The sequence below is a fragment of the Desmodus rotundus genome, chromosome 10 (assembly GCF_022682495.2).
Source record: "Desmodus rotundus isolate HL8 chromosome 10, HLdesRot8A.1, whole genome shotgun sequence".
NCBI lineage: Eukaryota > Metazoa > Chordata > Mammalia > Chiroptera > Phyllostomidae > Desmodus > Desmodus rotundus.
Genome location: NC_071396.1, coordinates 22876513 through 22890562, shown reverse-complemented (window position 1 = coordinate 22890562; position 14050 = coordinate 22876513). Strand labels below are relative to the sequence as shown.

The 14050-nt window shown below is 55.2% G+C and overlaps 1 protein-coding gene across 2 annotated transcripts in view; it reads left to right on the top strand.

Moving 5' to 3' along the window:
- Positions 1-14050, top strand: part of GALNT2 (polypeptide N-acetylgalactosaminyltransferase 2) — a 157923-nt gene that overhangs the window by 87572 nt on the left and 56301 nt on the right. For both annotated transcript variants that reach the window (XM_053913357.1, XM_024561632.4), the window contains exon 3: positions 12434-12587. In XM_053913357.1, coding sequence (XP_053769332.1) covers positions 12434-12587 — 154 coding nt within the window. The remainder of the gene's footprint in view (positions 1-12433; positions 12588-14050) is intronic.

Below are 14050 nucleotides of genomic sequence, written 5' to 3'. Positions count from 1 at the left end.
TCTGTGCCCTCCCCGGTGTCCCGGCTGCACTAGACGTGGGCAGAGGGACGGGGGAGAGGGAGAGAGCATCCGACGTCTGTGAGTCTGTCCCATGCTTCTTCCCTGGCTCCCGGCGAGTCAGGGAGCCCTGAGCCACAGCTCCTTCCTATGGAAAATGGGCATTGCCCAGGCAGTGGGGAGCCCCCCACCCCCAAGTGGGGAGCCCCAATAGAACAGTTAGCTGATACGCATTTCTGTATTATAACAATAGGATCTACTTCTGTTGGGTGGATCAGTGAGAGACTTCCTGTGGGTTGACTTCTGTTAAAAAGTGTTGGGGTGGGTTTTCAGGCACATACGGAGAGGGAGGGGGAGGCCATCTTCAAGGCTTATACTAGGTGTGACTGTTAATAGTCATACACTAGTTAAAATCAACTCAGTGTGAAGTTGACCTTGGCTTTCATATTCTTCACTGTTGTACAGTTGGTTTTCTTATCTTCAGAGAGCTAGGAATGTACTGATTATTCTCCTTTTTGAGTTGTTACTTTTGATTCAGGAACTGTATCCCTTTATTTTCTAGAGGATTGTGTGTGTGTGTGTGTGTGTGTGTTAAAGCCTTTTCTTCTTACCAGACCAGCACACACATGATTTTTTTCCTTTAGAAATTATTTTGTTATGGTTAAGAAATATATTTTTCCCAAGAATGATGGACACAGCCAGAAATTTGTGGTTTGCAAGTAACCACCAGTCACAGCCCTTTCTCCTGAGTCAGTCGGCTGTTCAGCAGCTTGGCAGCGTCCTGTGTTCTGGGTGTGGGTGTCTAGCCGTAGTAGACAGATGGGTGGGAGGCGGCGGTACCGAGCCAAGCACAGGAGCTGGGCATCTTCCCGCACGGCCACAAAACCCACCAACAGATGGAGGCGCCAGGTCTGAGGTGGCACTGGTGCCCAGGCCTCCAGCTGTTTTGTTCATACACCCCGTGCCCAAAAGCATCTTGAGTGTAGATCACCCTCCCCCCACGAACGGTACAATACTCATAAGTTATCCGCACAGTCCCATCCTGACCTACTGATACATTCTGTAGCATTCTGCAGAAACAAGATATCCTAAAGGATTAGGGGAGATACTTGAAGGTGTCTACTCTCTTCCTCCTGTACCCACAAGACCGTCTCTATGTGGCCCCGCCTTGGAGACCACTGCTCTTGGGTCGGCCGTGGCCACAGGAGCCCAGATTACCATTTTAACTGGGTGGCTTGTCCTTGGCCACCCTGGTTTGGGGTGGGATTCGGAATGTTGGTAAAGTAGACCAGCAGAGTGGCTGAGCAGACGGGAGCCGGGGTCCTGGCCCTCGCCCTGCATTGGGAGCTCAGTTGTCCATGCTGGGCAGTGTGTTCCCGGGCGTGAGGTGCCCAGACCACATTCTGCTGGAGAGGCTTCGTGGGCAGCGTGCAGGGGCAGGACTGCAGGGGTGGGCAGTGGTCACAGAATTGATAAGCAGCCCAGATCCAGGGTTTGCCCTTAGGAGACCCAGGGTTTCTTGCCCAGTTCTTCAGCCGAAACCCAGCCAACGAAGGAAGGCTCAGAGCTGGGTGAGAAATCTGCTCGGCACCTTTCCACTCTCCTCTGGGTCCCCTTGTTGCTGGGAGAGGCCAGGCCTGCGTGTGCTGCGATTGGCTCTTAGCTTCACTCAGGTCGTGTTGGCCAGGAGTTCTCTCGAAGCTCCCTGATGTCAGGGGTCACTTAGCAAACCCGACGTTTCCCTTCATGTAAGGAGGCCTCAGCTGGGTCACAGCAGCTTGACAGTCGATATAGCTCTCAGCCAACTGAGTAAGCAGAGGAAGGAGAAGTTTGATCCTCTCCTTCCAGGTGGGTTTCCAGAAGGCTGTGGTTTTGCTCTTAGGGACAGTCCTCCACCCTACCCCACCCCACGGCCCGCCAATAGACAAAGCAGCTCAGCGTTCTTAAGCTGGACCTGTTCTTCTAGGGATGCTGCTTTCTAGAAGTCACGGAGGGGCTGCAAGATTCTTGAGCTCCCGAACACGTCAGGGTTGCACACCCACATCCTCTTCCCAGTTGCCTTCCCATTTCCAAAGTCCTGCAGCAGAGGAACGGGAATGTGAGCGAGTCCTGAGACGCACAGGGCTTGGGGACCAGGGCAGCAGCCTGCAGGGGCGGGGTGGGGGGATTGCGCGGGGCTCAGCCTTCTTGAAGCCAGCCGGTGTGTGCAGTGTTGTCTTCCTTATCTGTAGAACAGTGGCCCTTCCCAGCCCTGAGAGCCCTGGATTCTGTCGTTTAACTCTCTGTGTTCCGCTTTCTTTCACTGTCTCTTCCCATGTCAGAATCGCCACCTTACCATCGTCCAGACGGGGTAAGAATACGTGAGTTCCACCCCCTTGTGCCCAATTTCAGGTCCAGAGTGGACAGACTTTTGCCCTGAGATTCCATGGCTTGGAACCACTGAATTTTTTTTACCATGTTGACTTTCAAAGTGTTGTTTCACATAGAGAGTTTATTCATCAATGTTTTTTCTATTGGATGGAGATGAATTGTATCAGCTGTTTCCTGGTTATGGAGAAGTTAGCTTCTCTCAGCACTACTCCTCCCACCTCTGTCCTCTCGTGGCCTTGGCCCCGCTGACCTGATGGGGAGACCAGCGGGGGGGCGCCCAGTGGTGCAGGAGGGCCGGGAGGGGAACAGAGGCCCCCAGGCAGGAAGGCGAGCCTGCCTCTGATGGAGGTCCCCGCCAGAGGACGTGGCCTTGGAGCAGATCTGCATTTTGCCTTTATGAAGCCTGAGCACCCTCCTTTGTTCAGTAGTGACCCTGTGATCGGGGAGAGGCCTCGGAGAGACAGGCACAGGGCAGGTAAGGGCAGAGTGGAGAAAGGAGCTTTGAAAGGCCCCTGCCATCCTTGGCTGTGTCTGTACCTCTCCCCTCCCCCACCCACTGCTGCTTCATGACCAGGGACACTTGATTTCTCGAAACAGAAACTGCTCGAGTTCACTGAAGATGACTGAAATGGAATGAACGGAACACCCAGGTGTGACTCGCCACTGCAGCTGAGGGCAGCGGTTTCACTTCTGTACCTCGCTGCCCCCGCCACCTGCCCGCCCGAAGGTGGAGGGGAGGCGCCTTCGTGGCAGTCATTGCCCCTGCGGGGTCGAACTGGGGCCAGCGCTCCCCTGACCTTGCCCCCTCCTGGGGGGTTTATGGGTCCTGGCACCATGTGCTGCAGTTTTAATTGTGGCAAAACACACACACCATGAAATTTACCGTTGTAACTGCCCTTTCAGGGTCTGGTTCCGTAGCGTTACGTTCATTCACGCTGTTGTTCAGCCATCTCCCTGCCCCCCCCCAGCCCCCGCCATCTCCAGAATGTCTTCATCTTTCCAAACTGAAACTCTGTCCCCACTGAAGACCAGCTCCCCACTCCCCAACCCCATCCCCTGGCACCCACTGTTCTGGTTTCTGTGTCCGAATTGGGCTCCTGGGTATCTTCTATCAGGATCATCCAGTATTCGTCCCATTGTGACTGGCGTACTGGGCACGGTGTCCTCAAGGTTCACCCATGTGGCAGCGCATGTCAGTTTCCAACCTCCGTTGGGTCGACCAGTCTTCCACTGGGTCTCTGCGCCATGTCCTCTCCGAGCCACATTGTCTGGGTGGTGCCGTGTGACAGCCGTGCGGCCCCTGACTCCCTGCGGCTGATGTGACCCAGGTCTGCGGCCGTCTGCACAAGTGTTGCCGTTACGAGATAAGTGGCTCTCAGTGTCCTCGGGAAGCATCTTTTTAAAAGCAGGCAGTATGTTTATTGCGGAACATTTAAGAAGTTTAGTTAAGCCCAAATAAGACGTTATAGTCACACATGATTCTACACCCAAATGTGACCACCGGGCCTGCCCTCGAGTACTCCCGCAGGCTCTTTGTGAGCGTGCTCACGGTGCACTCACCCCCGTGACTCAGAGGGAGGAAGGGGTGCGGGGGAGAGACAGACAGACAGACATCAAGCTGAGAGAGCAACCTTGATGGGTCGCCCCCATACACACCCTGACCAGGGATTGAACCCACACCCTCTTGGTATTTGGGATGACACTCCAACCAACTGAGCCACCCAGCCAGGGCTTCTTTCCTTGTTTTTAAAAACAGATCCTGAGCCTTGTGGCCTGTCTGTTCACATGTCTGAGTTTTATCCCGCATTCAGAGTTCATCGTTTTCATGAATTCTTGCAAGAAATATCCAAGCAGCTCGCTAGGTGAGGAGCACGGCTGAGGATTTGGGGGATTAGCTGAGAAATGTGCTCTCCCATGCACCTCTGCTGGCAGCCCCACAGGGTCCCTCCCCATGTCTCATGGAGGACGCCACCTGCTCCATCTTCCTCCTGAGACACATCAGGACTGGCCGCCCCTGCGAGCTGCTTACGGCGACGTCTTCACAGGTGTGGTACCACGCTGTGCTTACCTGTGTCTTCCTGGGGAAACAGATCGCTAACACCTTTCCATGCCAGTGTCTCTGACCGCGTCGTTAATGACAGCGACGTACCTGTAACCATGAGCTCAGTGTACTCACCCTGTATTGTAGGACGTCCAGCGGGTGTCCAGCCAGGATCCTTAGAAGGGGAACTTGGTAACGCCCTTCATTATTTCCTTGAAGTAACTTCCTAAAAGTGAAATTGCAGGGTCAGTGGCATTGCCCGTGTGTACAGATTTTTTTTCATAGTAATTGCCAGATTTTCTTCCAGAGGGGGGTCTGTTTCCTTGCACCTGAGCCAACATTACAAAACCGAGTCTCCATTGTCTTTCCCCTGTTCCCTGAACAAGAAAGCAAAATCAGGGCCTAGAGCGGCTTGCTAGCCAGCAGTGTGACGGAGCTGCTACAGCAGAATCACCTGGAGCTTTATGGGAGGAAATCCCGTGTCCGGAGCAGCTCAGGGGGCATCCAGCGCTCTCTGTGCTGTCACCCCACCGCCGACCTGGGCACGCGCTGTCAGGGGTGCTGTGCATCTGCGCAGTGCCGGGTGACGTGCCTCAGACAGGGACGGGCCGGCATCAGCGTCCGAGGACTTAGAAGAGGGACGCAGGAGTGTGCCGCCCAGCTGCAGGAAAGGCTGCCTTACCTCAGGAGCGGAATTGTGTTCTGTGCATCCCAGACTGTGGAGGGGCCATCCCGGGGAAGGTCTCAGTGCTGTGCGAGGCAGCCCACTTTCCGGCTGCCGGGGAGACAGCTCCCCTGGAAAGGACAAGCCCGGCATCGGGAACACGAACTGTGGCTGGGCATTTGTGCTTTTAGCAACAAGATTTCCATACAGACATAACAGAGAGAGGACATCCCCGGCTGCTTCTGACTCCACCAGCCTAGCATGTCCGCATGCAAGGGGGGGACACATGGCCTGAACTCAGACACCGCGCTGCACCAGTTACTGGGGCCGGGGGGGGGGGGGGGGGGGGGAGTGGCCGGCCAGGCCACCGCTGGTGCCCTGCGGAAGGCACTTGCAGGGGGAGTGGGACCTGCCTGGACGTGTGGGTGCTGTTTGGAGCTTCGCCTGAATTCCACCCACTGGGGAGTGAGCTGTCAGCTGCCGTGGGAGGGCACAGATCTGGGGAGAGAGAGACCGGCTTTGGCCTGGGGTCCCATCATCTTACAGTTTAACTCCCGAGGCTCAGTCCCCCAGTTTGTAAAACGGAAGTAGTGCTACCAGTGCGTGCTGTGCAGGGTTAACGTGCGGTGGGGCGGGTACGCCTGAGGAGGCCGTCTGGTGGTCGCGGTGAATAGCTGCCCTGCCCTCTCTGCCTCCCTGGACCGGCTGCATTTGTGGGGATGGTGGAGCCTGTGTACAGCAACGGAACCTAGACACCATCACATACGGAGGAGAAAGGAAGCGTTTCTATTTAAAGTTTAGAGAAGAACTAGATGACGGTTCCTTGATTTCGAGCCAGGTGTAGACCTCATGTTGCAAATCAGGCTGCTTTTGGTGCTGCTTAAGTTTTTTTTATGGCACAAATAATTTTACATAAATTAAGAGTATTTACTCTTGTACCATCTCATTTTTTTCTTATATTTTCTTTTAAATAGCTTTTAACTCCTTTTTGAATTTCCTTCTGGATCCTTCAAAATGAATTATGCAGGAGTCCTTATTTCGGGAGAGAGCTTCTCCCAGGCGAATGAAGTTTCCTGTCTCACCAGATAGCCACTGGCAAATAACGGAGGGTTGTTTACACGCCTTCGTCATCTACATGGATGTGTCTGTTGGAAATCCTACTTCCTCTGTCATGCTGCAGCATTATGACCTTTTAGAGGAAGCATATTAGGAATTTTTTCTTTCCGGCGTAGTAAAATTGCGTTCAATTGGCCATCGACCAAGAGGCTGAAATAAATCTGAGAGCTTTGTCCTTTGATTTAAAATATATTCTGTTTCCCTGCTTGGCTACTTTCCCAGAGGAGGCTGCTCTGTTTTACACTGGCTGGCTTACAATTGGCTTAAGCCTCCTTCCGGGCGGGGCCGGGGGGAGAGGGTTCTTGAGTGAGACCAGTGCAGAATCCTGCGTGTCCTGCTGTCCCAGCCCCGGGACCCGCCTCAGCAGAGGCGCCTTCCCTCCCCCACCCCCCTGCGGGTGGTGGCAGGTGCGTGGAGACCTCAGGGGCGGACGTCAGCACCCGAGAGGTCTCTAATCTGAGAACACTTGGGTCTCCACGTGTTTTGTGGTGTTAGTCCTTTGAAGGTTCATCTCCGTAGATTCACTTCACTGTTTCTTTAAGCAGGAGGTTTAGTAAACACAAAAATTTTAAGGAAGAGAGGACGTTGTTCGGAAATGTGGCATTATTTTCAATTACATTTAATTGGATGAGTTTTTCGAATGTAAACAGTTCCCTGATTAGAAAAGCTGCTTTTCCGAAAGAGCATTTGGGGATTGGTTGTTGGGAGCCTAGAACGAGCTTTCCCTTGGCGTCTGTCCCCAGGGGCGCCGAGGACCCCTGCTGGAGCCAGCACGGGCCGACAGGGGTCCTCCCCGGCCCTCACACCTGTGCCGCGGCAGCCCCCCGCACACCCTGCGGCTGGCAGCTCACTTGTAAGTGGGTGAAACGTACGTGACACACCAAACAGCAACCGCATGTCTGTGCACCCCGAAACAGCAGCTGCTCTGTGCAGTCAGAGCGCCCCACGGCTGTGAATGTCGGCAGGGGCAAGGTGCCGAGAGGCCGCTTCAAGGGGAATCTCAGCCCGAAGGCTGTGCGAGCGTGGGTTCCGGCACACAGTGGGACATGAGCAGGTAGAGTCCCCACTGTGTCCGGCACACACCTGCCTGCCATCCCCCACAGAGCAGAAGGGCGGCGGCATCTGCATCGATGCTTCTGCAGCCCCTGTGGCCCTGCAGCCCCTGGGGTTGGGGGGGGCTAGAGAGAAGGGGGGAGGGAGGCGCCCGGTGGCGTGCAGGATGTGGTCTTCCCGCCCGTGGACGCTCCTGGGGGTCGCAGCCCCAGCACTGCTAAGGCGCCCCCCTTTTCTCAGAAAGTCTAAAAGCAGCTCAAATGGAAGCCCGAGGGGCCTTGGAGAATCAAGGTGGCTGGCAGTAAAACTGCTTCTACCTCCAAATCAGCGGCTAGAACTGCCATTTTCCCACCAGGCTCCACGCTGACTGCTCCTCTTCCAGCCTGAGCCCCAGCCTCTGCGGGGCCCGGCCCCACCCCCGCCCACTCCAGAATGTGCCCCGTGTGCCTCACGTGGTCCCCTGCCTGAAGCAAACAGAGAAGGACGTTGAGTAGTTATTATTTCTCCCAGGTGTCCCCTGGGAACAGCAGGTGGGACTGGAAGGATGGGGGGAGGCCGATTTATCTGCTGCTCCCCTCTCTGTTCCTCGGGCACTGAGGGCCACAGGAGGAGGGTGCTTGTGGGCACCAAGTGGGGTGTGAACTCAGTGCACCTGCACGTTCCTGCCATGCTCACCTGGGCAGGTGCTCCCAGGACCCTAGGAAGGTGGTGAGGATCCCCTCCAGCACCTGCCACTCATTTCCCAGGGGCACATGCAGAGGTGGGGGCTCTCATCAGCCAGGTGGGGGTAACTGTTTGCATGTGGCTGATTCTGCCTGTTAAGGTCCCTTCGTCTTGTGTGGTCAGTGGCTGAGGACCAGCCGTCACTGTCATTACTGTACTCACTTTACACGACAGCCTAGGAGGGGGTGCGTCACTCTGACTCCACTTGGATGAGGAGGCCTTGGGCCTGGAGCCCTGCGTCTTCTGGGAGAGTCGTCTCAGCTGCCCCCGCCCGTGTCCCCTGACCCTGGCTGTCAGGGGCCCGTCTGGCCCTCCGAGCCCCACCTGTGGAACGGGCACTGGTGTGGCCCAGTGACAGGACCCCGCGCCTGCAGGCTCGTTGCGAGCCTCGTTGCTGCCTTCTCGTGTGAAGTCTTAGATCTTCGCAGGCTTTTCCGTCCACTGCGTCTGCTCGGCCAAGTCCATTTTCCCTGGATGTTTATGTATTTTTGTTTTCTGCTGCTCTTAATTTCTCGTGTTCTTTCTAAAATGTTGAAAGAGGTGGTAGAAAGACAAGATGTCTCGTGAGAGTTTTTTAAGTCAGTGTATTCAGACGCCGTATCGAAGGTTTTGACAGTTCCTCTCCACCCGCTTACTTCCGTGCGTCCAGTCTCAGCCATCTGCACGTCTGCTGGCCTCCCTTTTCCGCCTGCGATGGGACCAGGCGTGTGTTCCCTGCGAGGGCGCTGCTCTTTCTGCTTTTTCCTGCCCTGCCTGGCCGGGGCCTTGACCCGCGCAGTCCGTCTCAGACACACGCAGCGGATCTCAGTAATGGCCCTTCAGCCCAGTGCTTTTCAGACGGTGGCTGTGACCCGTCATCAGTGTGGGGAGCTGGTGTCATGCGTCTGGCTCATGTAAAAACAATAGAATATATTTGTTCGCACGTAGTAACGGTGAGACCTTCATTGTGGTTGTGTGTATGTGTGCGCGCGCGCGTGTGCGGTGTGGCATCTGCGATGTGATATAAAATGTACGTCGTAGTCAAACGTGTGTGAACATCCCTGCTCTTCTCTAACAGACTAATAAGGTGTTTATGAAGAAAAACCATTTATAACCTGTCTCCAGTAAGTGGTTTTGTGCCTTTGGGGACATTGTCACGAGGCAAGATGGGGGCCCACAGGAATCCTGTCAAAGACGTTCCTGTGCCGGAGGGAAGGGTCACTGGGGGGGGGCACCTCTCAGTTGGCCCCCGCAGTCTTTGGAGGTTGCAGAAAGATGGCATTTCTGCAAAGTCACAAATGCTTCTCCTACTCCTTGTTCAGATCTCAGCTCAAATATGCCTCCCCCAGGAAGCCCTCCTCGATTCCCTCACCCCCACCTAGATGGGGTTCATCTGTCAGATGCTTCCATGGCTCCACTCTTCTCACCGTCAGAGCACTCAGCTCGTTTTCAATGATACATTGATTACTGTGGTCGTCATGTTGTTATCTGTCTCCCCCCTCCCCCCACTCCGCCATCCTGGAACCAGGCCTCCGCAGGGCGGACTTCGGTCTGCTCTGGTTGCTGCACCTGTAGGAGCCAACACGATGCCTGGCGTGTCGTCGGCACCTGTCTGCACAGTGGCTTGGGGCCAAGGCAGGGACACTGCCACCCCACAGCTGACTGACACGGGGCATCCATGGAACCCGCTGCTGTTCCCATGTCTCCTTCCAGGAATAAGGGGGTGGGGTGGGGTAGCACCGAGGATATACAGGTGGGAGAGGGGATTAAGGCACCAGGAGCCCAGCAGAGGCCTGTAATTCCTGTTCCTCCCGCATGCAGACTCCCCCCCTGAGACCTAACCCTCTTCTCCTGCCCCGGCCCTCCAGGAAGGTGAGCGTGTGCAGAATGCAGGCGAAACATCTCTGGAGTGACAGTCTCTTCTCCGGCTGTGGATGGGGCTCCATAGTTCCAGGGTTTTCCCCGGTTGCAGTGAGAGTATTCAGGCCGTTAAACAAGTTAGTGGGAAGCAGCAGCTCACTTGGATTCTGGGGTAGGCACGGCTGGTACAGATTTTAGCTGAGGCTCCGGATTTGTGTTAGTCTGGGAGGGGCCGAGGGGCCCAGCCCAGCTGGTGAAGAGCAGGGGCCCCATGTGCTTGAGCACACGTGGGTGGGTTTTACTTCTCTGTCCCTGACAGCCTCTGAGGGTGAAGGCAGAGAGGTGAGGAGAGGGGAGGATCAAGAAGTATTTCTGTGGTTGCCTTAGCAGGAAAAACAGGTTTCCAAAAGCTGTTTTTGGAAACATTTTGTTTTAGGTGGAGGAAAAGGCTGGTGCTCCACAGGCTCCTACAGCCAGACGTTTGTGGGGGGCATGGGCTCACCATGGGGTTTGGAACCGCTTCTCATTTGAGAGGCGGGATCTCTGTGGCCCAAGCGTCATTTCCACAGTGACCAGCTGTGACGAGATGGGGTGGTGATCTGGCAGGACAATTGTAACAAGAAGCAGATGAGCTTTGGAGGAGAAACTCTCTGCAGCCTCCAGCAGGTCACGTGTCGCTGAGTCTCAGCCCCCTCATCTCTGACCTGCAGAAAGGAGCCTGCTGCTCCTTCGCTTGTGTGCAGAGGGACCACGCTGGGGAAGCACGTATGTAGGTGCACATGCTATGGCACACACACACATGTGACATGGTGCACACGAGCTGCTGCCCCCACATTTGTCTGTTCCTGGGCACTGACCGTAGCCCCGCCTCCAGCTCTCTGACCAGCAACACACACACTCCTCCGAGTTAAAACGCTCTCTGGCTGGCTGCAGAGCAGTGAGCTCCCTGCTGCCCCAGGGCCTTCGCCTGCTTCCCTGTGTGAACCCTGCCCGGTGCTCTTCCCAGCGGGCTGCCTGGCCACTCGCTCCCTTTATTCTGGTGTCTGCTCTAAGTCCCCTGACTGGACAGGCCCTACCAGACCACTCCGTATAAAACAGCAACCCCAGAATTGCGTACCCCTAATGCCTTCCATTTCTTCACAGCACTTACGACTTCTTGAGGGGCTCATAACAAGGCTGCTACTGTTTTTCTTCTCCTACCCGCCTTTTTTTGAGTTTGATTTGCTTGAGTTTCTGTACATACAACTAGCACATAGTAGGCCATTAAATCCTTCTGAAAAACCTTTTATTTTTGCTTTTTTAAAAATATGTTTTTAAAGATTTTATTTATTTCATTTTAGACAGAGGTGAAGGGAAGGAGAAAGAGGGACAGAAAACATCAGTGTGTGGTTGCCTCCCATTCCCCCATCTGGGGACCTGGCCTGCAACCCAGGCATGTGCCCTGACTGGGAATCGAACCAGCAACACTTTGGTTCGCAGGCCTGCGCAAAATCCACTGAGCTACACCAGCCGGGGAAGCTTTATTTATTTACTTACTCATTTTTAGGAGATGTAATTTCAAAGAATGAGTAACTTGCCCAAGGTCCCATAGGTAGCAAGTGGTAAATAAGGACTTAAACCTGGGTGGACACCAAGTCCTGACTTTTCTCTCTGGCTCGAGCCCACCTTCCCTCCCACTTTGCCTGGGTACCGGTGCCTGTGCTCGTGCTTCGGGCTCTGTCTTCACAACGCCCGGCTTGCCTGGCTCACCCGCCCAGCAGCACTTCCCTAGACTCAGCCTGCTGCCCACACTGCTCCTGCCCCAGGCCCTAGGAAAAACTTCCTCGTCCGGTGCAGGGTCCCTGGAGAACCTCGTGTGTGGCGTTCTGGAGCAGCAGCTGCTCGGCTGACTCACCGCCAGTGTAGGCATGAGCAGGCCAGGCCCCCTTGGCTCCACGAGAGAACGTGATGAGTGTGTTCGGATGCGTGTGTACTCAGGTGCATGTGTGCCAGGGTGTATGTGTGCTTGGATGGGTGTGTGCCAGGACCTTTGTGTGCTTGCTTGCGTGTGTGCCAGCAATGGCCTCACTCACCTCCTCATGGGGACAGACCGGGTACCAGCTGCAGGAGGCACATCCCTGAGGCAGGTCTCACCCAGGGGTGTTTGGGGGTCCTGTTGTTTGGGGGGGTGATTTTTTTTGTTTAAACATTTATTTTTTGCTGCCCGGTGTTATGCAATAGGGTACCTTCTGTTTTATTTGTACATTACCTTTTTCATCGTATGTGGGATGCTTTGGTGTTCCCGTGTTCCCTGGAAAGGTGGGATGAGCAGATAATGGTCTCCTTTTATACAAAGTGTAAGTGGTACCAGACTCACGGACACTGATAGGAAGAGAATTTCGTTTCCTGCATGCACACCGCAGTCCAAATCTTTGTCTTCCGTGTTATAATAAACTATAAGTGTGCTGTCTTCCAATGTGTAGGCAGGGCACTGCTTGCTCGAGAGGTTTTCAGCTAATTTGTTGATTAAACTGGTCAGAGCCAGCAGCCCTGGGTGCTGGTTCTCGATGTGACTCTGTCCCTGGAGTGAGTGCGCCCAGCCCTCTGGCCTCTTCCCCCTTGTCCCACACGCTCTGCTCTGCTCCTTTCAGGGAAGGTGCGATGGCGGGACTTTAACCAGGAAGCGTACGTTGGAGGGACCATGGTCCGCTCTGGGCAGGACCCCTACGCCCGCAACAAATTCAACCAAGTGGAGAGCGATAAGCTGCGGATGGACAGAGCCATACCTGACACCAGACATGACCAGTAAGTGCTAAGCCGGGTGTTGGCCGGGGCTGAGCCTGCCGTCCCACAACCTGGGACACGAACGTCGGTCTGTTACTCTGAAGCTGAACATGAGTCTTCACGGGGTGGTGAAACTAGGAAGAACTCTGCGGTGTATGGCAATCGAGAGCCATGAGGGTCCGGGGTCTGGTCTCGGAGATGCCCTGTGGGCACCTGGAGGCAGTGTTGCTGGCCAGAGCATGGGACCCAGCATGGGAAAGTTGGGTTGCCGCCCCCCTGTTTGCTGATCCACCGCTTGACAAAGTGTCTAGAGACCAGAGGGGGAAGGCAGGAACCCAGCAGAGCAGGCGCTGCGTTGAGCAACAGCCAGGGGCAGGAGGGACGGGGGTAACTCGGCAGCCTGTGTGCTCGGGCAAGGCTCTCGTCCACATCTGTCTTTTGGTTCTTCAGGGATCGGGGGCCTGTGGGTGGAGGTCTCAGCTCAGGTCTGCAGGCGCTGAGTCTTGGGTTTTTCACCACCTGTCAAGAATGTGAGGTCTCCCCTGTACCTTTAAGTCCTGCTGCTGAGGATGTCGGATTGGGAGGCAGCTCACCTGGGACCCTTAGTGGCTTAGTCTCGTTTCAGATGAGGAGCCACACGTGGAGGGCATTGTACCCTGGATGCTTACTTAGTAGGGCTTCCTGCTCACCACGTTACTGGTAGAGTCACTCGTCCATCACCTAATGGAGCACGGGTCACATCAGCTGTGACTCAGAGGCTGTACTCTGGTCCTTCGATTTCAGTCACAAAAATCTCATCCACTCCAGCTGGTGGGGGGTGACAGGAGGCGAGGGTGGGCAGTGCACTGGGTCCTGGGCCGTATGTTCCAAATTAGGAGTGTGGGAAGGTCGGGGGGCCCCCAGGAGGGTGAGACTTGAGCTGGAGGTTCCCGGAGAGAAGGACGGTAGCGCAGCCCTGACCGGCAGCCCGAGCTTCAGAGCACCAGCCAGGGGCCCTGTTTCTCTGGGGGTGTGTTCCAGGGGTCCAGAGGAAGATAAGCCGAAGAGAGACAAAAAGCCACCTAAGGTACAGTTGACCTTTGAACCATACGCAGTGAAAAACCTGTGTATAACTTTCTGATTCCCCCACAACTTACGGTTGTCCCTCAGTATCCACCAGGGATCGGTTCCAGGACCCCTGCGGATATCAAGATCCACCCATGCCCAAGTCCCCTGTACGAAATGTGGTTGACCGGTGCATACGGTCAGCCTTCCGCACCCACGGACTCCCAGCCATGGGTCAGGAACACACGGGTATTTGTCGAACGCAAGCCCTTATGTAAGAGGGCCCACACACTTCAAACCGGTGCCCTTCCAGGGCCACCTGTCCATGTGGCCACACGTCATGCACCAGCCTTGGTTTCTGAGTTAGTAGCATCATTAAAAGAGGACTCTTCTCTCCTACTTTCATGGAGCTTTCCTAACAGTGGAGGTGCCAGCTAACT